Raw genomic sequence first — 26,497 nt, 5'->3', positions numbered from 1 at the left:
AAATTCAATTTATATTGTAAAAATATATAGGTATGAGGATTTTACTCACATTATTGTTAATTGTACAATAAATATTGTAAGTAGAAAAATAATATAATTAACACATGTCAATCATAAAATGCTTTTATTTTTCTTCAGTGATCATTATTATATGTATTCCTTTAATATATTATTATAGCACATGATTCAAAAAGAGCATATATTCGGCACCAAAGATATTTAGGGCAGTGGAATCCAACATATACATATAATATGAAATATATATATATATATATATATATATATATTTATGAAAAAAATTTATATTTTTATTAAAATCGCTATTAAATTATTAATTTCTGACTTGGCTTGTTGGGCAAGAAAAGGTATTGCAGTGGTCGTTTGAAAGTAGAACAACCGATGAGGTTGTCCTATAAAGTAAATTTATAGATATATTATTTTGTAATTATTAATAATACAATTTTTGAATTTTGCATTATAAAATGTATGTGCATTTTATAAAATATTTTAGGTTGCTTTTTAGCAAACAACAACTAATAGTAATAAACATTTTAATACAATATACTTAGATACAATTGAGAATAGGATTTTTGGATGTGAAATCGCAAATTATGTTCCAGATCCACATGTTCTATTAGGAGAGCAGTCACTGCTGAGATTGATAATGCGCAAAGTCGTCTGCTTAAAAGATAGGGGTAATTATTTTGAATATTTATTAACTTCCCATAGGGTAAGTCATAGTAATGGGCCAAAAATCAAAAATGAAAAATTTTGCTTATCTTCACGTTTCTGAGGTTTCTGAACATTTTGGCATACCCCAGAAAAAATGGATATTTGTGTGTGTGTGTATGTGTGGAGACAATTTTTTGTCGACGATTTCGGGCGTATGGATAAACCGATTTAAAAAATTTAAAAAGCAATCGATTTTTATTGATAGGAAGATGTGCTGATTAGTTTTTGGCGGAGGCAAGTCCAGCAGCTTCAGAAACATGGAGCAAAAAGTGCTCAAAATGTTAAGAAATCAACCGATTTGAATGATTCAAAAAACATTCGATTCGCAATGATGGGGAGAAGTGGTGATTAGATTTTGGCAAAGGCAGGTCCAGCTTTTTTGGAGATACAGAGAAAAATGTGCAAAAAATTGCAGTTTTTGAGAGAACTAAGCATCCGATTTGAATGATTTAAAAAACTTTCTACTTGTGTTGAAATGAAAACATTTAATATTACTCGAATATTTCATTAAGGTACGAGAAGTTTCAGCAATTTACCTTAAGGCACGATGCCATACACCACTAGATAAAATAAAAATGCAATTTATTACTAGGATTTTTATATATTTATATATTATTTTTATTTTTATTATTTAAATAAGTTTGTTTGTTGGAATGTTATTTAAATATTATTGTAGTTAAGCTACTAAACATTGAAAGCAATAGTAATAGGCCGCGCTTAAAAAGTGGTTTAAAATGTTATCTAAGTGAAATATTTAAAATTGTGACAAATTCGATCCTGTTTTTTTGTTGAATATTGGATATGCTGTATCTTGGATGAGTCAAATGACAGGTTTACCAACGCTTAAAGAATATGAATGAATTGTATTTATGCAGTTGACGCGTAAAGTGCTTATTTTCACAAGTCAGAGTAATAATATTTTGTTACTTTTCGCTTATTTATTATAGTAAAATAGAAGGTATAAATACATTACATCAAATTCAACGATAGTTTATATTATAAGGTTAAAAATTTCTTAATGGTACTACAGTTTCAAAATAATGCTTGTCATGTTTATTGAGGTTATGAACTGTTTGTGTGCAATTTGATAAAATCACTATTTCTGCTTTATCTAATATTGTTTGTTAATTGTGCAAATTAAAATTGGGTTTGTTTCCTTTAAGATGGCTAACACAGAGAATCTTAATTCTATTGACACTGGTCGAGTAATAAAAATGGAAGTTGATTACAGTACGACCTGTGATCAGAGAATACCAGAATGTGAAGCTTTAGCAGCATCAGGGAAGATTCACGAAAGTTTAGAGAATTTACTTGCTTTAGAAAAACAGACAAGAACTGTAAGAATTATTTAATCTTTGCAAACTAAATATCAACAAGTTATTGAAAATATTTATAGTACATTGTTTAATTCAAATTGTAGGGAGCTGATATGGTATCAACAGGAAGAGTTTTAGTTGCAGTTGTTCAAATATGTTTCAAAGCAAAGAAATGGGATCTTTTAAATGAGCATGCCACTTTGTTAGCCAAGAGAAGGTTTGTATTTAATATGCCAAACAAAACTTCGTTTTTATGCACTTTTAATAAATATTTTTAAACAAAAAAGTGTTGTAGTTATGTTCATTTTGTTTTAATTTAAGTGGCATTAAAAATTTATTTTGAAATTTGAAATTTTATTAATATCACAATGAAAAGTTTGAAGAAGTTTGAGCCCAGGTATATTTTAAACAAAATAGATAATTATAGTTTCACAATATTATCTTTAATAAAAATAAAGTATTACTGTTGTTCTAAATTTTAATTACCTTATTAACATATTTAATTTAGGTATATTAGAACTTCTACTTTGAAAACTATTTCTGGTTTTACTTTCATAACATCAATAGAATTAATCTACCATATTCGGCATTATGTCCATTTATGTTTTTTATTTATTTACTTCAGTTGAGCTGTTGTTCTAATATACAACTAATAAACTGTTGTTCTATTATACAATTAATAAACTGTTTTTTGTAGATCTCAGCTAAAGCAAGCGGTGGTAAAAATGGTGCAGGAATGTTGCACAATGGTAGATCAAATGCCTACTCAAGAGTTAAAAGTAGAGTTTATTAAAACTTTGCGCAATGTTACGGAGGGCAAAATTTATGTAGAAGTTGAAAGAGCTCGTTTAACACAAAAACTGGCAGATATATTAGAGAAGGAAGGAAAACTTAAAGAGGCTAGTGCCTTGATGGAAGAACTGCAGGTACAATAAAATATTTCTTTTATTCTTAAAATAAAAAAAAAAATATACAAATTATAACTGTAGGTTGAAACTTATGGTTCAATGGATAAACGGGAAAAAGTTGAACTGATGTTAGAACAAATGCGTCTCTGTTTTGCCAGAAAAGATTTAATACGTGCAAGAATTATATCTAAGAAGATAAATGTGAAATACTTCGAAGACAATACAACACAAGTAATTAATGATTATTACATAAAGCAATGTTATGATATGTGTTATTTAAAAAACATTCAATTTATCTTTCATAGGAATTGAAATTACGGTATTATTCAATACTCATTGATGTTGACCAGTATGAATTTAATCATCCTGCTACTGTTCATCACTATTTGGCAATCTTGCATACACCTATAACTCAAGAGAACCCAGAAAAGTTGCATGAAACATTAAGAAATGTCGTAATTTACCTTGTGCTATCCCCTTATGATAATGAGCAATCAGACCTGCGTCATAGGGTTATGTTAGATAAATCGCTCGAAGAAGTTCCACTGTATAAGTATGATATCAAAAATTAAAGAAATTTATATTTTTTGTATAGGCTTATATTTTTTTATATTTTTACAGAGAATTATTACGTCTATTTATAAATCCCGAATTAATTAAATGGACCGGTCTTTGTGATTTATATGAAAAAGAACTGCGGAAAGGCCATGTATTTGGACATACCACAGAAGGGGACAGACGGTGGGCTGATTTAAAGACTCGTGTGGTCGAACATGTATGTAGCTTTTTTTTTTGTATTTATTTAAATTGCAACTGCATTAATCATTCTCTGAGTGAATTGTAGTTATTTGATCAAATGAATTGAACTTGAATACCAATGCTCAGTTATATAAATTTTAAAGATAATATTATATACATCAGTTTTATATTTACATTAGTAGAAATTATTGTGTTATGCTGAATAATATGATTAATAGTTTTATTACGTGAGTTTTAGAAAAGCTATTATTCTTGTACAAGAAATGTATAATAAAATCCAGTTCAAATGAGTGCTAATATTTCATGAATATATTTTCAGAATATTCGAATTATGGCTTCTTATTATACAAGAATATCACTTCAACGAATGGGTCAACTTTTGAATTTAAATCTAGCTGAGACAGAAGAAATTTTATCACAATTGGTAATTTCTGGTACTGTAAGAGCTAAAACAGATCGCCCTACAGGAGTTGTACACTTCTCTCATTCTCAGGTTTGTTTTATAACTTCTAAATTCAATTTTACTAATATTAGGATGATGATCATATCATAACTTAAACTAACGTAGATATACATAAATTACAATTTCTGTGACAGCAAATACATTTTGGGTAAGCTATAACAAGACCTGTAAATAAATTTTTGGTTTTGTGAACAATGCACGGCACACAATTTTATTTATATCTTAAATGATTAACATATGTATATCATTTTATAAATTTATTAGATTCATTTGTAATTATATATAATAATTACCATCACATTATGTTTAATGTCAGGTTCTTTTTGAATCAGTGTGCACAATACTTTGGTTTGCTTATTTTATAAGGAATTTAAACAGATCAAAAATTATTTGTGATGAAGATCAAAAATTTGTGATGAAGTGAAGAAGCCTACTGAATATTTAACAAATTGCAATTTTTTTTAGGATATATCTGATAGGTTGAACGAATGGGCAGGTCGCCTCACCTCACTGATGCAATTGGTTAATAAAACCACACATCTAATTAATAAAGAGGAGTGTGTTCATAAGCATTTGCTTGCTACAGGCCCACATAATATGGATTGAAAATAAATGAAGTATAATTTTATAATTATATCTGCCAATTTAAAATGGATTGTCCAATTATAATGAATGAGTTTTTAGCTGTATTTATTCAGCATAAATTATGTAAATCTAGAATAATAAAGCTGATAATGCGAAATCATTTATTTGGTAATAAATTTTTTTTAAAGTAAATGTCATCTTGTTGTTACAATTTTTTTGCTTTAAGACCTTTTGATCATTTTAAAATATCTTAAAAACGAAAGTACAGGGATGTGTGGAAATTTATGTAGAATCTGCCATATTTTGATATGAGCAGGTGAATCAATTTAGATGATGCAGAATACATGCAACTTGTATTGCCAATGCAGTGCCAATTAATCATTTTTGTGGAATCTTAGATAATAAGGTACAAATTAAACCATCTGATTTTTTATAAATATAAATTGTTTTTTTTTTTTTGTTGAAAACAGTACCAATAATTAAGACGATTCAAAATGATTAGGAGGTTCACATTGAAAACCTATAATATTCAAACTTTAAGGAAAATACTTTTGTCTGTTGAAGTATTTGATTTATAGTTCTGTACTTATACAAAAAAAAAATTGTTTGCACATAGAATTGAAAAAAAATTATTATCGAACTAAATCTTTATGCAGTTTAAGTACAATATTGATTTTTAATCTTTTTTTACAATATATTTCTTAATTTATGAAATTATATTATTTAATTGTGATTACTGGTCAAAATATTCAGAATTTTAAAGATTTGAAAAAAAAATAGGAAAATCAATTACCAAACATGTGATTTCAAAAAGCAAAAATACTAATGAAAAAACATAACTATTTTTTGCTATTATACAACATTACTCTTCAATAGATTTTGTATTAAATATAACAATATATTGTTTGCTCCATTTAATTGTTTTTATTATTTTCATGTGTATTGAAAATTTTAATGTCGTATATTCATTTTTAACTCCCCTAAGGGCAAGTTATAGTAATCGCAAAAAAATCGAAAATGAAAATGTTTATATATCGTTACATTTCAGAGTATTCTGAACAATTTGGCATACTTCAGAAAAAATAGATGTATGAATGTGTGTGTGTGCGGATACAAATTTTTGTCGACGATTTCGGGAATACGGTTCAACCAATTTCAATTATTTAAAAAACATTCGATTCCTATTAATAAGGAGACGTGCTGATTAGTTTTTGGCATAGGCAGGTTTAGCCGTTTCGAATATACGGAGCATCCGATTTCAATAATTCAAAAAACATTTTTCTTGTATTGACCACATGAAGAACTGGTTTCTGGGAAGGCAAGTTTAGCGGTTTCGGAGATCTAGTAAATAAAGTAAAAAAAAATGCTATTTTGAGGTCAAAAATGAGGCGCTTCGATATTGCGGCTCTACGCAGCTAAAGCAATGCGATTGCTTTGAAAAAAAGTTCAAAATTTCCAAAATATTTCAAACTAAAAAAATTTTGGTTTTCAAAAGTTTTTTTTTCCAAAAAGTAATTTTTTTTTTCAAAAATTTAAAATTTCCCAAAAGTCTAATTTTTTCAAAGTTTAAAACATATTTAATCTTTTTTTAAAAATTTAATTTTTGGTACGGAAAGTTCCAGCAATTTGCCTTAAGGCACGATGCCATGCGCCCCACTAGTTAATGTAATTTTAGCCTATAAATTTATTGTATTTTAACTATTGCAATATACTTTTCTTTATATCATGAGGTCAGTAAAAAAACTGATAAAACTTGGATGCCTAAGACCTTAAGCCATATATAAAACAAGTAAATGGCCGAAGGACAAACAGTTTGTTTATAATTAGATTTTTCATGTTGGTGAATTGAATGTCATCAAAAATTGAGGTTATGGTTGTAACGAATTTTCAGATACAAACATAACGTCTTCTTGATAGATGGAATTATATTAATTTTTTATATTGTTATTATTATTATTGATTTGAAATCATTAAATTAATCGGTTTTCGATTGTCGTATACTTCAAATGATAAATGTTTAGGACCACTTGTCAGTTGTACATATATACTTTTCAGTAATAAATAACCTTGATATTGTAAATATGAATTCAGACACAGAAGAAAACGAAAGGGCGCAGGCAGATCACTTGCAAACCCCATCGCGATTACGTCCAAGAAAATCATTAGTGACTACTATATATGTAATATCAGATGATGAAGATGATATTGATGATACCAATGAAGCAAAAATTAAACCTACACATCTTTTCTCAGAAAAAGATGTTGATGGCAAACAAATGTTTACGTTCAAAAAAAACAAAAGAAGAAATGCAATGGCAAGCAAAGCTGCGTGTGCTGTTACACCATCTAAAGATTTACAAATATCGAAGTTAGAGGGTACACCGAAAAAAAATATGGTATCCAGAATTCTTTCAGAGTGTGCCAAAACACCTCTTTCTGTTCGACACAAAATGAAAAAAGGTTTTTTTTTTTAAATATATTCAGTAATATGTATGATACAACAATCTTTTGCCAATTTGTAATTGTTTTGAAGTTTCAAACAATTTTTGAATTTATAACACACTGTTTCACAAACTTGTATTTCGACTTCAAGTAGCGTAATTAAAGTATGCTTTATTAAATTCAGCAGAATTTTGTATTATTTGCTAAATAATAAGTAATAAATTTTAATCTTATATATACAATATCATTTACCAGAAATTGTTTCACGTGTAATTGAAATTGGCGATAGCGATGAAGATTTTTCTGACAGTGGATCTGAATTCAATCCAACTGAAGACGAATCAAGTGCATCAGAAATTTCAAGTGCAGAAGAAGATCAACATTCTAACGGATCAGATAATGAAGTTGTAATAACAAAAGTCAGAAATCTGAATATTGTACCGATTGTAAGAGATGAAATTCTGAAGAAAGATGAATATGATTTATATTGATATATAATGATTTAGATATCTCTGCTTTTCAGAAAAAGAAAACAGCTCATAATACTAGAGCCCAGAAAGAATTAAATTATGCCCCTCAGTCTGATAATTATTTCTCTTCCCATGTGAGTTCCAAGGTATGAATACCTCATATAAACTCACTACAGAACTCAAACTTTATAGGCTGCAGCTTTAGTATTTGCATAACATTTTTATATTTCAGGTGGTCACTTCTAATCATACATTGGATAAATTGAAAAACCCACGACTTTCACAAGATGAAATACAAAAACTATTAAAATCATTAAAATTAACAGAAAGTCATAAAACAGCTTTAAATGATCTGTTTGAGGAGATTAAAAAACAATTTCCAAAGTGGCTGTTGGTATTAAATGAAGGATTTAATATTATGTTATATGGACTGGGATCAAAACGAAATATTTTAACTGAATTTTATAATTGTGAACTGATGAATGAAGATGTTGTTATAGTTAATGGATTTTTTCCAAGCCTCACTATTAAAGACATATTAGACAGCATTTTAGAAATTTTAGAATTAACTATAAGTAGTTCAAATACTCATGAAATAGTTGACTTTGTTGAAGCACATTTGAAACAGAAGAAATACGGGCACTTATATCTCATTGTTCATAATATTGATGGGCCTATGTTGAGAAATAATAAATCACAAAATGTATTAGCAAGACTTGCCAAGCTAGACAAAATTCATTTATTGGCTTCAATTGATCACTTAAATGCACCACTATGTAAGTTGTTAACTTTGTACAAGAATCTTGCATGTCTTTTTGTTATTTCAAAATACTATTTAGCATTTTATGAATTGTTAACTTATCAAATGCCTATAAATGGAAGCTAGATTTACATATTTTATACTGTTAAAGTTGCATGCAAGATTCTCAGCACAGTTTTTATTTTTATTATTAAGCAATTATTTTTAAAATATTATTTTTCAGTATGGGATCATATGAAGTTGAGTTCTTTTAATTACTGTTGGTTTGATGCTACATCTTTCATACCTTATTCTTATGAAACATCATTTGAAGGATCTTTGCTAGTAAATAATTCAGGAGCATTAGCTCTATCCTCATTAAAGAATGTGTTCGAATCTCTAACTAGCAATTCCCGTGGCATATATCTTATGATCGCAAAACATCAGCTTGATAATAAAGATAACCAACATTATCAAGGTGAGTATTACTGTAATTCACAGAAAATAATATGCATTAAATCCAGTAAATATTTATTTTTTCTAATTCAGTAATATTAAAATTTTGAGCAGTCAGTAATATTTTAACTACGTTTTCAGGAATAGCATTCAAGGATTTATATGGGAGCTGTCGAGAAGCTTTTCTTGTTAGTTCTGTTCTGGCTCTTCGTGCCCAATTAACAGAATTTGTAGATCATAAACTTATCAAAATGAAACGTACAGCTGATGGTATAGAACATTTGATAATCCCCATTGAAAATTCACTTTTACAGCAATTTTTGGATCAGCAAAATAAATAAATCATTTTGCTTGATAAATTGTATTATACATTACAATCTAAATTAATTAATTGTTACTAATTCGAGTTAATTGTTACAAATCATTGAATAAAAAAAATTGTTGAAAAAAATTAGAGTATTATTTCATTCCAAATTCTTCAATTGAAATTTTATTCTGAAACCTATTGAAGAAATTATATTCGTTTATGAATAACCCGCGAAATTCTATATGTTCCATATGGAAAGACCAATTTGTTTACAATAAATTATCAATCACAGATAAATAAAAATAAATATAGATAAATAAACATGTTATCAACATTGTTCATATTCAAATCCTTTGAACTCCCGCCTATGACCAAATCGCGCATGTTCACCAATCTTTGATGTTGGTACTGCACAAAATGTCAGCTAAGCATAGACAATACATCTAAGAAAAATATTTTACATATTTGACTAGCCATGTTATGATAATTTTTGATATTTGATTAAAGTAGATTTAAAGTTTCCAAATGGTGTGTAAAACAGTTCTCTCTTATGTGCATTAAGAACACTTGTGTAGAGTTTTTGTGCCAAACGTACATAAGGTAAGCACTTTATTAAATTGAGCAAGAGTACTTATAAAGGTTATAAGTCTTCCTTGAAATTTAATTTGCAAATACGTTTATTTTAATTTATTTTTGTAATTTTGATCACTAATAAGTAGTTTGTTTCGATGAGAAATTGATTCATTGTTAAGCCGTGAAATTGGTTTGTGAGGTTTTGATATGTGACAGATTGTCTTCATGGTGCTATTTTTTGGTATAATTTTTTGTGTATTATGGTGTTGTGAGTGATAATAATGGCTCCTGAGGAGTAATTTATGAATTGTTTATCCTAAAATATGGATAATGTATATAATTTGTTTTATTTGATAGTTTTATTACGTATATGTCCTTGACTTGGCCTCGTACTTGGAACTTGTTCAAAGTCATTCTTTTCAATATTTAATGTGAAATGGATTTTTTCTACAATCATTTAGTATTTGTTTATTTTTTACGTATTTGTTCGAACAACAATCGAAGTTGACAAATGTTCAAGCGTGAGAGCAATAGCTCAATACATTTTTTTCTTGGCAAATCCAAATAGTTGTTGCTTGATCATGTATAAGTAGATGTTACTAAAAATATCACAAAACGTTCAAATCTGATTAATAAAATTATTATTCTGAAATCCTGGACAACTGTTACGCTGGTGTATATCACAGCCACAAATAATATGCGAATTCTATTTGTTGATAAAAAATATTCTGGATATTAAAATTAAAATGATGCATATACATCACATTTGACGAAAATTTAAAAATTTAAAATTAAAAAAAAAATAAAAATAAATTTTATGTACTAGTTGTATATTTGGATAACAATTGGTAAAAACACAAAAGATAATAAAAGTTCAGTCTGCTGCGATTATAAGATAATTTATATAATGTATTTGTATTTGCGCAAACGCATTTTGGGGAAATATTTTAATTTGTATCCAGTACTTTTTTTGCTACTTGAAATGCACATATTTTTATAATAACTTAATATTAGGTATTGCTCTCATAATAATTACGAAAGAACTGATTAAATGGACCTATAAAGCTCCTAATTCTCAAGATATTTGTGATATTATGTATATTTTTTCCATTGATATTTTCATTGTAGGATTAAATCATCGTTGGATATCTGAAAAAATTTGATAAATTTTCTAAATATTAATGTGATGTGTATGTATCAATTTTTAGCAAGCTGATTGCTAATGATAATTTGGCTTTAATCCCTAAATAAACTTTGCTAAAAATTCATGATATTTATTCATTTATGTTAATAAACATTTTACATTCATTGTACATTTTTCTATTTATGAATGTGTACACTATGCACATGTACACTTGCTCAAATACTTGCGTGCATACATAATCGATAGATTCTAATAAGATAATAATAAGTATTTTAAACACAACAAATCATGATAAAAATTATTCGGAATTTTGGTTTGAGGAGGGGGTATTCTAGTGTAGAGGCAAAAATTTTAGATCATTTTTAAATTATCTTAAGAAAGGCAATACGTTTTTTTATTATTATTTTATTTACAATTTCTTCATCAAGGTTACAAGAGTACAGAAAAAAAATAAAACAAAAAAGTGAATAGTTTTAAAAATTAGCAGTGGTTGAAGTGCCCACTATTGCAACCCTCCTAGTAATCCAAAATAAAAAATGGATTATTAATCTAGAATGATGTCCCAATGACATATACTAGGTTTAAGTTAATAATTTTAAAAAAGACTATTTTACCACTTTTTTGAGTTCCTCATTTTTTTTTTAAAATAAACATTGAAAGTTGGGATGAGGCTAGTATATGCCAGAGAGAAGTCTATAAAGAAGACTAACTGAAAATTTCAAGTAAATGAGGATTATCATGTTCAAATAGCTGAATCTCCGATAATAATTTAAATTTTAAACTAGTGGGGTGCATAGCAACATGCCTTAAGGCAAATTTCTGGATCTTCCCGTACCGTAATTAGAAATCTAGGCACGGATTCCAAAAAAAATACATACCAGATGTGTACTCATTATTAAAATCTTTAGAAAATATCTGATAATTTGATGTACATATGTCCAATAAACATTTTTGACCGCCATATGACAGTTTTTTAACTTTTTTTTTTTTATTGAGAAAATTTAATCAGTTTTTCATCTTGTTAATACAAGTAAAATGTTTTTTGAATTATTAAAATCGGACGCTCCGTTCTCTTAAAAACTGAGTTATTGTTTTTGGTACTTTTTGCCCCGTATCTTCGGAACGGCTAGACTTGCCTTTGCCAAAAACTAATCAGCACGTCTCCTTATCAATACGAATAGAATGTTTTTTGAATTATTTAAATCGGTTAATTGGTGTTCCCGAAATCGTCGACGAAAATTTGTATCCGCACACACACATACATACATTTTTTCTAAGATATGCCAAAATGTTCAAAAACCCTTGAAACGTAAAGATATATAAAACTTTTCATTTTCCATTTTTTGCGATTACTACATCTTACCCTACGGGAGGTTAAAAATCTTCTCGTACACATATTTCGATTAGTTAAGCTTTAAAATTTTGAAATAAAACAAAAAGACGATTTTTAGGAATTTTTGCACTAGAATACCCGCTTAAATTCTGTCCAATTATGTAATGTTTGCAACAGAATTAATTATCGAAAAATTTAAGGGCGATTCGTACAATTTTACATAATATTCTGTGAACTTATCATTAATTACTTATTGACATTCCATAATGTAAAATATTATTATGAAACGTGATTTTTTGCTAAGCTGAAATACGTAAATATAATTCATAAATTCTTCTAGCTCGTTGTATATGAAATATCTTGCTATGAGAATTTAGTTAAATTTTTTCTGCGCTATGCTGAGAAAATATTTTGGGTTACTGCTTCGAGTTTTGAATGTATGTTTTCATTGAACGAAATAGAACAATCGGTTTGTCTCACTGTAAGAATTAGTTTACAATTTGAACGGATGTAATTTTCAGCAATAATTAATCGATAAATATCGCACTCGGTTATCGGTCGATAAGTTGAAAAAATTCTCAGTGTCTAGAGAGCTACAGTAGTGTTCATTTCACGTAAATTAATACTGTTTAGAATATTTATAGTAATGTTGTTATGAATAAATAATTTATTTTAATTTAAAATGTGTATATATCCTGTATACGAGGCGTGACTAGGTTCTGCGCTGGATTCGCGAGACTACATATTCTACGGATTCGTCGGAAGGAATATTCATCAAAATCATTTGATTTATGAAATCAATCATGGTATTGTGATATTTGCTTATACATATGTAGACTAGTATGTAAATGAAAACGTATAAAATCATTGCTCTTAATAAGTAATCTTTATTATCATTGTTTCTGAATATTATGAAGTTCACAAAATAATATCGACAAATATTTTGATTTTTAACTGTGGCAATTTTTTACTATAATAGATTTATAATAAAATATTACACTGCTGTTTTCTCTAATTTGTAAGCATTTGTGAAATATGATGTGAATGTAGGTGTATCTCTTTTAATCCAAATGAGTTATTCTAGATTTTCCGCATCATGTATTGGTGTCGGATGTGCTCTCGTTCTATGACTAGACCTAAATTATTGCTTTTATTTATTGCAATTGCATAGTTATTTGCTTGTGATTATATTTTCAAAGAATATTAACTTTTATTTTTTTAATTTTTTATGTAAATAATATTATTTAATTATTCCATTTTTGTATCTAATTTAACCTAACCATTTTTTTATATAACTATTCAAATTTCCAAACTTTTGTTACTAACAATTATTCAGATAAACATTGTTATTATAAGAATTTTAAAAGTTGCATGACTTGTATAATTATATTGTGATGCTTATTATATTTTACAGTTTTTGTATCCTTTTTTATTTTTATTATTTTATTATTATTTATTTTATTTATTATTTTAATAAAAATTCTCGTTAATTAATACCAAGTTTTCTTTTTTTATTTATTATTTTATTATTATTTATTTTATTTATTATTTTAATAAAAATTCACGTTAATTAATACCAAGTTTTCTTTTAGCAGAGAACTTTACAAATTATAAATTATATCGAATAATAATATCATTTTTTCGCAGAGTTTCATCAGGATTATATGCACATTATTATTTTTTTTTTTATTTACTGATTTATTTAATTTTATATCCTTTCTTTGATATCTTTTACCCAAACCTCTTTTTTTATTTTGAGTTTCAATACCCTAACTTTTAACTTATAGAAATTATTATTTTAACCCTTTTGCTTGATATCTTGTGTGCATGAGTGTCGTAGTAGTAGACGTCATGAAGTTTGTCGAGTTTTGCTTCATTATTTTTAAGTCTGAGTTACATTATTGAGGTTGTTTTTCATTTTTGGCTACAATGCATTTTTTTAGTTATAATGGTAGGAAAATCGTAAAATACGTTAAGTAACTAATACTTGGGCGCCTTACTGACTCGTACAGCAGTGACACTCCTGCGGAAAATACCGCAATAGCGAAAGGGTTAAATAAACAATCAGAAGTGAAATCTATATCTATAAGTTTATGTCCTCATATTGAATCTTGTGTTGGTCATTTCCAATGAGAGGTTCCCCGTTAGAAATTATCTTGTACTGAATATATTTTTATCTCTTCAAACCTGTTGGCTAATTTTTGTTTAATATTCTAGTTGGCTTAATTCATTAATTTTTTAAGGGACCGATTATGCCGTATAATAGACAAATGTTCTGCAAGGTCATGTTACGCTCCAACTTCTATATATTATGCTACTGAATCATACTGAATACTGTCGAAATGTCTTGTATTTGCTGTGCATTCAGGCGTTTTGAACATGAACTGCAAAGTCACTCGTATGTTCTGAACCTGAGTCAGAAAGACCCTGTTACCTAACATCGTTTTTTTTTGACATTTGTGAGGTTTGTAGGTTATGTTTTATATCTGACAAATTGAGAAAATCGCCTGACTGCACAGCAACCAGCATGGCTTTTGTCAATATTTAGGACGCATTTGTATGGAAAGTTCTTCATAACATTGGTCTATCATGCGGCAGAATCGGTGCCTAAATTTGTGGATTTTGATTGTTGGCAAAGTTTATGATGATACTTTTTGTTAGTGTTTCTTATTTCTTTTTGAACAATTAGTAAATCTGATCCGTTATAGATAGTCTCATTAAATGCATGCCAGTAGCCGTTTACAATTCTTCTAAGAATATTATTTTCAATTTTTTTTTAATCTTATTAAAATATTTGATGTATATTATTATTATAAAAGATAACTAAAGATAACCGTTTTTGACACAGTGAGTATGTTTGAAGGGAATTAAAATTTACCTTAATTAATCCCAAGTTTTCTTTTAGCACAGAACTCTCTTTAAATTATAAATTACATCGAATTCTTTCGCAGAGTTTCATTAGGAATATATATATATATATATATATATATATATATATATATATATATATATATATATATATACATACACATTGAGTGTATATACATGATCATGTATGTATGTATAATAAAGTTCATAATTTACAAATTATTAATTTCAATTACATTAGGCTTTGTTAGCCGTCTGAAAATAAATATTTCGAACTGCGTAAATTCGATACTTAACAAAGTTATCACAGTTTGAACATAAACAATGTTCGATATGTGCACGATAAAGCTAATGCAAATAAATAAATGATTTTGCATTTGCAAAACTTTCCAGCGGGCATTTAGGTTCGTGATGAATGTTTGATGATGTTTATAATCGGATTATAAAACATCGGATCGCGTATTATGTATTGGTAATATGATTGAGTTTAAATACTTACCAAAATATCAGTGATATTCAGTTTCGGTACGCTACTGGTAAGTATGCGTCATGTTGAAACTTACGGCAAGCGCGCAAGGGGCCACTTTCACTTATTTCTAGTGTGCAATCACAGTCGAGCAGGCATTGCAAATTAAAGGTCGACGTAAAACTTGTAAAACCATTATTTTCAAATTGTAGTTTTAATGGAAATATTTCTATTTATATTTTTGAAAAAAAAAAAATTAACTTATGTGCTATATTCATATTCTTTTACAAATTACTCATTTAAAATATTTAATTTTGTATTTTCTGATGCGCAATCAATTAAAAATTAAATTAATATAATTATCCTGTTTTTGAAAAGCCAGTTTCTTATAATTTATCGACGTCGTTTTGAAAGATTAATCCTTTTGCTACGAGAGTGGCATTAACAGAAGTGACACTGCTATACGAGCCAGCAAACCGTTCAAATACTTGTTACACAAAATATTTATAAAATTCTCGACCATTATGAAAAAAATTATTCAACAATTAAAATTACTCTTATGTAAAACTAACTGATAATAAATCAGAATTTTCAATAATTTAACTCAAAACCCGGAGTGGTCAAAATTGAAGCAGATAAATATTGCCCATGGACGCTGGATGTCGTCTATAGTCAACATTCGTACTCACAAGGGGGCGTCCATTAATCACATGAGCGAGTTTTTAAGGATTTTTAGATCCCCCTCCCCCTTGGTGATATTCAAAATTACCCCCCCTCCCCCACCAAACATCACGTGTATTTTTAGTTATGTGAAAAAACTGTAAAATTTCTGATTTTTTTTTGAAAATGTTTGAACTTTTTTATAAGAAATAGTAAAAAAAAATAAATGCACGTGAGTGATATTTTGCTATACCCCTCCCTCCCCCACGTGATATTTCGTGATTTTTTTTGTCAAACCCCCCCTCCCCCTAAAAACCTCACGTGATTAATGGACGCCCCCCAAGTCGTCTTGCGGATCTTGCTTATAGCATATAATACTTTAAAAATTACTAAATATTTAAACGTGATAAAGTAATGATTTTCTTAAATTATGTGTCCGCCTCTGGATTTTTTTTTAATACGCACAATGAACAAAACTAAAATTAGAAGCTTCAGGATAATACTTGACATAATTAAGTTCTTAATGTAGTGCGAAAATTGGCAATGTTTTTTATGGATAGTCATAAAAAAATAAACGTTTTGTTCTAAAGATATAGACTTTGCAATTTACCATGCCTGTTCGTGTGTCGGCTGTACGTGCAGGACGGTGTATTGGGATGGTGCGAGTTTGTGTGAAAGTGGGACATGCGATTTGTAAAGCCCTCAACTCTCCTAACGAATATTTTATATTGTCAGGGACCCCTTTCGCTTGTTTGGCTTCGACGTCTCTTCACAAACATACGTCGAGTATGTCAAAATACTTTGCAAATTCATACTTTTGTCTATAATTAACATGCCGATATATTGAGGAATCCAGTGTTATGTTTAATTTTTTTAATATCAGTGCTAACTGTAACATTTTTCTTTTTATTTATAGCGTTTCGAAATTCTTGACCATCAACTATGTGGTATCTATAATTATATTTACACCAACTGCAATTCTTACTAAAAAATAATTTATTTTAATTTACAGTTGTAATTGTTTCTTTGTTTCGGGCATATGAGATTCATTTGAGTTTGAACATTTCTTCAAGAATATTTGATTATCTCTGAATTTTTTGTTTTCTGAAAATTCAATTCAAAATAAAGAGGAACTAGTTACGTTTCATCATTAGAATTTTCGCGAGTTCGATCTGTAAATGAATATCATTATTTTAAGGCAATGGTCTAGAGGCATAAATTATGCGATTTTTAAAATGCCGTAAAAAAAATATTTTTACTATTAAGTTCTTATTAATATTTTGAGAATTTAGAAAAAAAAATTAAAAATTCAAAATGGTCGAAAGGTTTTAAATTCTAGGAAGTGATAAAGTGGTATTCACAACTCAAGATATATTCGAAAATAATTTAAAATTTGAAAAATCTTTTTATTCGCATATTTTGAATAGTAATATTGAAAGTAATACAAAAAACGAAAAAATCTAGATCATAAAACGCGCTTAAATTCATAGTTTTAATATGTCAGTGCCATCTATGTGCCAAACGCTTCAATATAGTCTCTTAAAAAAATTTCTTAAAAACACTTCAACAAAATTACTAAATTTGTATACATGTGTATATATAATGGATGAATGGATGAATTTTTTAATAAATTAATTTTTTTTTTCGGAAAATTCAAACAAAAAAACTTTTGAGTATGTTTCAAAGTTATAAGTCCCAACTTAGGTACGTTTCCGCCATAGATAAGGGTTCCCTCCATCAAGTTTTTTGTCAAATACAATAATTTTAATTATATTAGTGAATAACAACAATATGTTTAGAAACTTAATTAAATGAATTTTGTACTTTATGTAAACGATTTTTTTTATAAATTTAAATTCTTAAAATTTCTTTAAAACTAAAAAAAATATATAATGAAATAAATTATTTAAAAAAAGTGTTACCAGATTGCACTTTTTATCATCGTGAACTTTTGCTAATTTCATATTGTTTCTGCCGGATATCAGTTTTATCCCTATGCTACGATATCGAGCTTTTGAGCCCTGTTCAGATCATATTTTTCTAGACCATTAATCTGGTTACGTTCAATACAAGTCCACGTTCTATAAGCTGGCGAGTGTTCCCTGGTGAGTAATTTTGCTTTTAATTCATTAATTATTTTGCTAATTGTGTATTCATAATATGCACACACATATTTGTATAAAATACTTAAATAAATAGGTGCGTTTCATATTTGAGGTTAGGTTATTTTTTGGGGCTGAAATATGTGTACGCAATCTTCAAAACAAAAGATTTTTTGAGAACCCTTATTATTCCGTGAGTTTCGACAAATGATCTTATGTTTTCTATCTTATTGGAAAATTAAAATCTATGTATAATACAACATAATAACAATATGCAAGTGCTATTATATATTATGTATCGGTTAACATGTCGGTAATGGCGGTTGTAATGAGTTGTATTGTTATTTTGGAGTGGACATATATTCGACACATCTAAGCCAAATTTTGTGTTTATTCCAAAAATTACAAATACAATTGCAACTTACTCTGCAGTTACTGATTACAGTTTAGATACATGCTTGTTAAATCATGGGTATATTGTTAACTAAAAATTCTGATGTTATAACTAAGCTGATTCATTTAAATTATTTTTGTTGTTTAATCAAGTTTGTTAATTGAAAAGAATTGAAATTATTACATTTGATATATCATTCATATATTTCATAACTCCATTTATCGACATTAACAAAACACACCGACGATTGATTAACGTTTATTTACAAACCTTATCAAAACTGGAAAATCAGCCTAGTTCACAGTCCAGAATTTTACTCGTTCAATAAGTATATTCAATTTCAAAATTTACTACATGTGTATATTAATTTCATTGTTTTTGTCTTAATTTTAATTTTTCAAAGAAAAAAGTGAAATTTTTCAATATCAAGAATAATTATGTACATTATTATATACAATATTTATTTATTTGTCATATTACATAGACCACAGGTGGTGTATGCATGTATTACGTTTATATGTGTATTGAATATAGAGTATATATGTGTGTGTCTGTATATATATATATATATATATATATATATATATATAGTATATATGTATGTATATATATATATATATATATATGTATATATAGTATATATATATATATAGTATATATGTATGTATATATATATATATATATATATGTATATATAGTATATATATATATATAGTATATATGTATGTATATATGTATGTATATATGTATATATATATATATATATATAGTATATATGTATGTATGTATATATATAGTATATATATATATGTATGTATGTATATATATAGTATATATATATGTATGTATGTATATATATAGTATATATATATATATGTATGTATGTATATATATAGTATATATATATATATATGTATGTATATATAGTATATATATATATATATATTTGTATATATGTGTATATATATTTGTATATATGTGTATATATTTGTATATTTGTATATATGTATATATATATATTTGTATATTTGTATATATGTATATATATATATTGTATATATGTATATATAGATATTTGTATATATGTATATATATAATATATTGTATATATATATATATATATATATTTGTATATATGTATATATATATATTTGTATATATGTATATATATATTTGTATATATGTATATATATATATATATTTGTATATATGTATATATATATATATTTGTATATAGGTATATATATATATATATTTGTATATATGTATATATATATATATTTGTATATATGTATATATATATTTGTATATATGTATATATATATATATATTTGTATATATGTATATATATATATATATATTTGTATATATGTATATATATATATTTGTATATATGTATATATATATATATATATATTTGTATATATGTATATATATATATATATTTGTATATATGTATATATATATACTATTTGTATATATAGTATATATATGTATATCCATATGTGTATATATATATATATATAGTATAGATACTTATTAGGAATTTGCAGCGCTAGCGATTAGCCATTTAAAACAAACGCCAAGATACTTATCCTGTAGGAATACTTATAAAAACAAAAATAAGCTTACATAGATATGAATGCGAATGCTTTTTCGTTCATAATGGCTATCAAATACCTGTTGCCTTTGTTTTATTCGTAAATTTATCTGATTCCACCTAGTGATACTTCATAACTCGAATGAGTTTTTGATATTGGGCAGTAGTGGCGTATAATTAATTGTATATCTGGCTGTTCGTAGTGGTGTGCTACTTTTGCACTAATTGTCCTATGACCCTTCATACGATGGACGGCTTGTCCTACTTTCGTGAAAAATATAGGACAATATCGTGAATATAATTTATTGCGGCCACAAATGATTTCCAGCATTAAATGTAACTAAGTTTTCCTTTCCATTCACTTTAAACCTTAACAAATAAATAAGCTTTAGGAAATCGTTTGTTTACCTCTGTTTCTAGTTGATAACGTAATAATATTCAATAAACTGCAAGAATTTACTTGTACTTTTTATAAATATTTACTTACAATATTTGTAAATTTGGCTTTTACGGTCTTCTGGTACTTGGCAGTGTAGTTGACACTGAATCTTGCATTATTTTAATTATGTGCAGTTCGAGAACTGGCTCTGGCGAATGCATTTAACAAAATCCTTTTTAGTTTTTACTCACAATCAGTTCGGTGATTTCGATTCTGGCCTCAAAAGCCATTGTTGTTTTTGTTGAATTGATGAATTGCGTGAAGGATTATAAATTGCATTGGAAAAGAACATAAAAATAGTACTCTAAATTGAACATAGAGTTCGCTGTAACATATCTGTTATTTGATCTCATTCCATACTAGAAATAATTGATTCAATTTCTGAAATGTAACAACTGTCTTCAAATTAGTGCGACTTTGATAACTCATTTCTGGTCTGTTATGTTCGAAAGCCATAATGAATATTATGATTTAAACATGGCCAATATGTGTGTATGAGGTCCGGCTTTCAGTTTTCCTGTTTGTATATATGACCTCGTAACTTTAACACCACACGTTCAAATACAGAGTTATAATTGACTACTGTATTGCCGAATTCAGGACTGTACAAGCATATAAGTATTTTTCACAACTAATTAGCTAATTATATTTTTACTTCAATCTTTACTTCAAAATTATAAACATATCATTATTGAAGAAATCTACTGGTTCATAACTTACAGAACACCTTAGGTTTGTACATTACATTTATCAGCTTATATTTCGGTTGGACATATTAATTTCGTTCTATCATTACGTATTGCAACCTTCTTTGGTCGTCACTACTTCACATTAAATTAGTCTGAATAATAAAATATACGCAGTTTAATTTGTCTGCCACCCTTTTGCGTCCCTCATAGACAATATAAAATTTTGTTGAATTTATTATTCACATTTTTATTTTTATTTAGGCTTTCATGATACATAAATGTTCTATATATTGTGATATGTATTTATTTTCATATTATTTCTACATATGTGTTACTACGATTATTCACTTGATTTTATTATTTCGCTTTTTTTAATTTTTATGCTTATAAGCAGATTGAAATACTTTACCATGCTTATTATTTAGAAATTCACTTCAAGGAAAGTATATAATAGAGCTTTTTCTAATAGCACTCCAATAAATAGCTTTATCGAGTCTACTTAAACGTCACAACAGAAATAGACATATTCTCGAATGTTTATGATAAAGTCTTGGGATAATGATAATTATGATAATTATGGGGTAAATGAGACTTGAGTGATATTTAAATTAGAAAAACGTGTTCGATATTAGGAAAACGTGTTTGATATTAGGACTAGAGAAATATCGTATTTATTTAATTTATTCTATTTTTCTTTTAACATACGTTCTTGTATAGTCATCAGACGATTTTTTAATGAGTTCTTATATTTAGTTTTGTCGAAAAATGTTAATTAAAAAATCATTAATTCAGGGTTGATTACGTTAGCGCGTTTATCACTAGCCCTGATAATCCATATGTTCATAATATCAGTATTTCTTATCATACAGTCTATTTCAATTATATATATATATATATATATATATATATATATATATATTTTTTTGGCTTATTTCGCATCAAAATAGTTTAGTTAGCATGCAATTAATCAGTATATTTATGATTTCAGTCTACCGAGTATTTTATTTTATTAAGGGGGTATTCTAGTGTAGAGCGAGTATTTTATTTTATTAAGGGGGTATTCTAGTGTAGAGCGATGAATTTTAGATCATTTTTAAAGTGTGGTAAAAGAAAGCAATGAATGTTTTTACTATCCATTTTTTACCATTTGTTTATTAATATTATTAAGATACAAAACAAAAATTAAAAAATAAAAAAGTTAAAAATTGTAAAAACTGGCAACTGATGAAGTGGGTGGTTCCAAAAAATTGGCACCTCAGTCTTGACATGATTTCAGCCCTCCTAGCCATCGAAAATGCAAAAAATAAAAAGATTATTAATCTACAATGATTTCGCAATCGGCTGAACTAGCGATGAGTAAAAAAATTTTTTTTTTCACAAATTGGCGACTGTTTGAAAAAAAGGTTTTTTTGCTGTTTTTTTGAGTTTTTCGAATTTTTTAAATAAAGTAAAAATTGGAATTTCGGGATGATTCTAGTTCAGACTATAGATAGATCTATAAACAAGACTATCTGAAAATTTCAAATAAATTGGTCGAGTAGAAATCGTGACAAGAGTACTGAAAAAGTCTGTTCTGGAAAAAACGCATTTAAAGTTTTGCGTGAAGCCAAACCAGTATGGAGACCGAGTCAGTAAAATTCCTATATCTCCAAAAATAATTCAAATTTTCAAAAACCTTCTCGTACTTATATTCTTAGATAGTTAAACTTTGAAAATATGAATTTTTTGAATTTCTACACTAGAATACCCCCTTAATGATTTTTTTTTTATTATTTTTAATTTGACAATTTAAAATAGTCGTTTGGGAAGCATTTTTTCTTCAAAGTATTTGAATTTTTTTACTCAACTTCATACTTCAGTTGTTAAATCATGATTATAGTGCTAATTATCTATGAAAGTTTGTGTGAAAAAAAGTTAAAATGATTTCTCAGTCGTTTTTGGTACGATTCCATTTAAAATACTTTGATTAATTAACATTGTTGTCATTTTTCATTTTACTGCAAAAATTCTTGAAATGCTGGACGTGCTTTAAACCAATTAATTATGTATATGGGAAAGATACGTTGACAATACGCTAGTGCCAAAACTACTTTGCAAAATTATGAATCGGTAATTTGGTACCGAAGGTGTACCACGTTGCGTAAGGTCGATTGATGCAAATCGTATTACTTATGTGTAAGAATGTAGATGTAATAAGTATTACCAAAAACCGTCCAAACCGGAACTAATTCGTTAGTCAAGCGAGTGTTCGTAATTGTTATAATTAACTTCACGTAGGGCAAGTTATAGTAATCGCAAAAAAATCGAAAATGAAAATTTTTATATATCTTTACTTTTCAAAGGTTTCTGAACATTTTGGCATACCTTAGAAAAAATGGATGTATGTGTGTGTGTGTGTGTATGTATGTGCGGATACAAATTTTCGTCGACGATTTCGGGAACACGGATCAACCGATTTCAATAATTAAAAAAAAATTCGATTTGTATTGGTAAGGAGACGTGCTGATTAGTTTTTGGCGAAGGCAGGTCTAGCCGTTCCGAAGATACGGGGCAAAAAGTGCCAAAAACGGTACCTCCGTTTTTAAGAGAACGGAGCGTCCGATTTGAATAAATCAAAAAACATTTTATTTGTATTGACAAGATGAAGAATCGATACAATTTTCATGAAGGTAGGTCCAGCGGTTTCGGAGATATAGAGGAAAAAGTAAAAAAATGAGCCATTTGGCGGTCAAAAATGATCATTAGACATATGCACATCAAATTATCAGATATTTTATAGAGATTTTAACAATAAGTATACATTTTGTTAACATTCCTATGGGTTCCGTACCAATGCTTATGCGTTAGACAGCGACGCGGCGCTTTCGCGCTTTATATTTTGTCCTTATGCAGTTAAAGCAGTACGATTGCTTTGAAAAAAAAGTTCAGATCTTCCACAATATGTCAAAATAAAGAAAAAAAATTTTTTTTTTAAAAAAAAAAATTTTTTTTTAAATTTTCTTATTTTTTTTTTCAAAAAAATACTAATTTTTTGTCCAATTTATAGTTTCTCAAAAATCTTATTTTTTCAAAGTAAATTTTTTTCAAAAATGTTAATCGTTTTTAAAAAAATAATAATTTTTGGTACGGGAAGTTCCAGCAATTTGCCTTAAGGCACGATGCCCTAATTGCCTTAAGACAGAATTCCACTTACAGCTAGTTAATAATTTATTTTTGTCTGGTTGATTGTTGTTCTGTATACCTATCGCGTTATGGGCGTCGCGTCGCCATCCGCCGCATTGACATAGCGCGCGTTCGGGCGCGAGGCGCGAGCCTGAAGATTGTGAGAGAATGACCTACTCCCGAAACTCAAGCGATACTCTCTGATAGCGAACGCGGCAAGCGCACGCCTAAAATCGGGCACATGGTCGCGTAACATTAACCGAACAGACAGGGTTTGTAATACGTTCAATATTCAAGATTAATGAGAATTAATTGTTTATTATTAGTAATTCAGATTTTTTGCGAAATTTTGTACTTACTTATAATGTACTACTAGATTTGTTTCAAATACATACATTTTTGTTTGCAAATTAATACCATAAGTTAATAATTATAAATATTTTTGCAAAAATTAACTACTCAAATTGAACCCGATTGCTTTTAACTCTTATCTATCCGAGCGCAAAAGAATCAAGCGCCTATATTACCACGGTATGTTAAATTTTTTTACATACATAAGTTGTCTACCCTTGGGCAATATACTTCTTCATTAGATATTTTACATCAGTACATTTATATGTAATATAAAACTAGCTGTAAGTGGAAATCTGTCTTGAGGCAATAAGGCATCGTGCCTTAAGGCAAATTGCTGGAACTTCCCGTACCAAAAATTATTATTTTTTTAAAAACAATTAACATTTTTGAAAAAAATTTACTTCGAAAAAATTAGATTTTTGAGAAACTATAAATTTGACAAAAAATTGCTTTTTTAAAAAAAAATTTTTTTTTTTTGAGAAACTATAAATTTGACAAAAAATTGCTTTTTTAAAAAAAAATTTTTTTTTTGAAAACAAAATTTTTTTGAAAAAAAAAGTTTTCTTTATTTTGGCATAGTTTGGAAATTCTGAACTTTTTTTCAAAGCAATCGTACTGCTTCAACTGCATAGAGACGAAATGTAAAGCGCGTAAGCGCCGCGTCGCCGTCTAACGTATAAACGTTGGTACGGAACCCATAGGAATGTAAACAAAATTCATACTTATTGTTAAAATCTCTATAAAATATCTGATAATTTGATGTGCATATGTCTAATGATCATTTCTGACCGCCAAATGGCTTTTTGTTTTACTTTTTTCATTAGATCTCCGAAACCGCTAGACCTGCCTTCATAAAAATTTGATCAATTCTCCATCTTGTCAATATAAGTAAAATGGTTTTTGAATTTTTAAAATCGGACCCTCCGTTCTCTTAAAAATCGTGTTACCGTTTTTGGCACTTTTTGCCCCGTATCTTCGGAACGGCTAGACCTGCCTCCACCAAAAACTAATCAGCACGTCTCCTCATCAGTATGAATCGAATGTTTTTTAAATTATTTAAATCGGTGGATCGGTGTTCCCGAAATCGTCGACGAAAATTTGTATCCGCACACACACACGCACACACACACATACACATCCATTTTTTCTAAGGTATGCCAAAATATTCAGAAACCTTTGAAACGTCGAGAAATGCAAAAATTTTCATTTTCGATTTTTTTGCGATTACTATAACTTACCCTACGGAAAGTTAGAGTTTTGACCATTCTTTAAAAAAAATCACATCAGTATTTAACGGAATAATAAGGGCTCTAATTACAGCTATTGGTAATCAGTAGATAGTTTGGCATGTGAAAACAAAAACTGTAAGCGCATATATTGCGCGCGGTCTATTTTCCAAAACTTCAATTAATTTTTATAATTAAACCACTTTTTATGGCCCTATAATATTTGAAACTGTATAGTTTAACTATCAACTCTGAACATATTTCTATATGTTCAAAATGTGGATTACTTTATCCAATCCGGGGGCCGATT

The 26,497-nt window shown here is 27.8% G+C and overlaps 2 protein-coding genes across 2 annotated transcripts; both read left to right on the top strand.

Annotated features, from left to right (window-relative positions):
• Window positions 1-1,579: 1,579 nt before the first annotated feature.
• LOC113376803 (26S proteasome non-ATPase regulatory subunit 12) lies at window positions 1,580-4,858 on the top strand. Its single transcript, XM_026616867.1, has 9 exons — window positions 1,580-1,690; window positions 1,896-2,069; window positions 2,153-2,265; window positions 2,746-2,974; window positions 3,038-3,187; window positions 3,262-3,509; window positions 3,578-3,731; window positions 4,035-4,208; window positions 4,644-4,858. Exons 2-9 carry the CDS (start codon window positions 1,896-1,898, stop codon window positions 4,782-4,784), a joined length of 1,383 nt encoding a protein of 460 aa, XP_026472652.1. The 5' UTR covers window positions 1,580-1,690; the 3' UTR covers window positions 4,785-4,858.
• Window positions 4,859-6,680: 1,822 nt separating this feature from the next.
• On the top strand, window positions 6,681-9,211 carry LOC113374827 (origin recognition complex subunit 2). Its single transcript, XM_026614792.1, has 6 exons — window positions 6,681-7,223; window positions 7,461-7,651; window positions 7,729-7,821; window positions 7,908-8,451; window positions 8,659-8,892; window positions 9,012-9,211. The coding sequence occupies exons 1-6, from the start codon at window positions 6,845-6,847 to the stop codon at window positions 9,209-9,211; spliced, it is 1,641 nt and encodes a 546-aa protein (XP_026470577.1). The 5' UTR covers window positions 6,681-6,844.
• Window positions 9,212-26,497: the final 17,286 nt, after the last annotated feature.

This window comes from Ctenocephalides felis, unplaced genomic scaffold, assembly GCF_003426905.1.
Source record: "Ctenocephalides felis isolate EL2017-DRISC unplaced genomic scaffold, ASM342690v1 CF-g0.4_SCAFFOLD_01886, whole genome shotgun sequence".
Lineage (NCBI taxonomy): Eukaryota > Metazoa > Arthropoda > Insecta > Siphonaptera > Pulicidae > Ctenocephalides > Ctenocephalides felis.
Note: the sequence above shows the minus strand (reverse complement) of the source record. Positions and strands in the feature narration are given on the sequence as shown.

Bases quoted from the DNA above. Each gene is read 5' to 3' on its own strand.
- LOC113376803 (XM_026616867.1), top strand. From the start codon at position 1,896: ATGGCTAACACAGAGAATCTTAATTCTATTGACACTGGTCGAGTAATA. The intron at 2,266-2,745 runs GTTTGTATTTAA...TGTTTTTTGTAG, and splicing joins ACTTTGTTAGCCAAGAGAAG to ATCTCAGCTAAAGCAAGCGG. The intron at 2,975-3,037 runs GTACAATAAAAT...TTATAACTGTAG, and splicing joins CCTTGATGGAAGAACTGCAG to GTTGAAACTTATGGTTCAAT.
- LOC113374827 (XM_026614792.1), top strand. From the start codon at position 6,845: ATGAATTCAGACACAGAAGAAAACGAAAGGGCGCAGGCAGATCACTTG. The intron at 7,652-7,728 runs GTAAGAGATGAA...TCTGCTTTTCAG, and splicing joins ATCTGAATATTGTACCGATT to AAAAAGAAAACAGCTCATAA. The intron at 8,893-9,011 runs GTGAGTATTACT...CTACGTTTTCAG, and splicing joins AGATAACCAACATTATCAAG to GAATAGCATTCAAGGATTTA.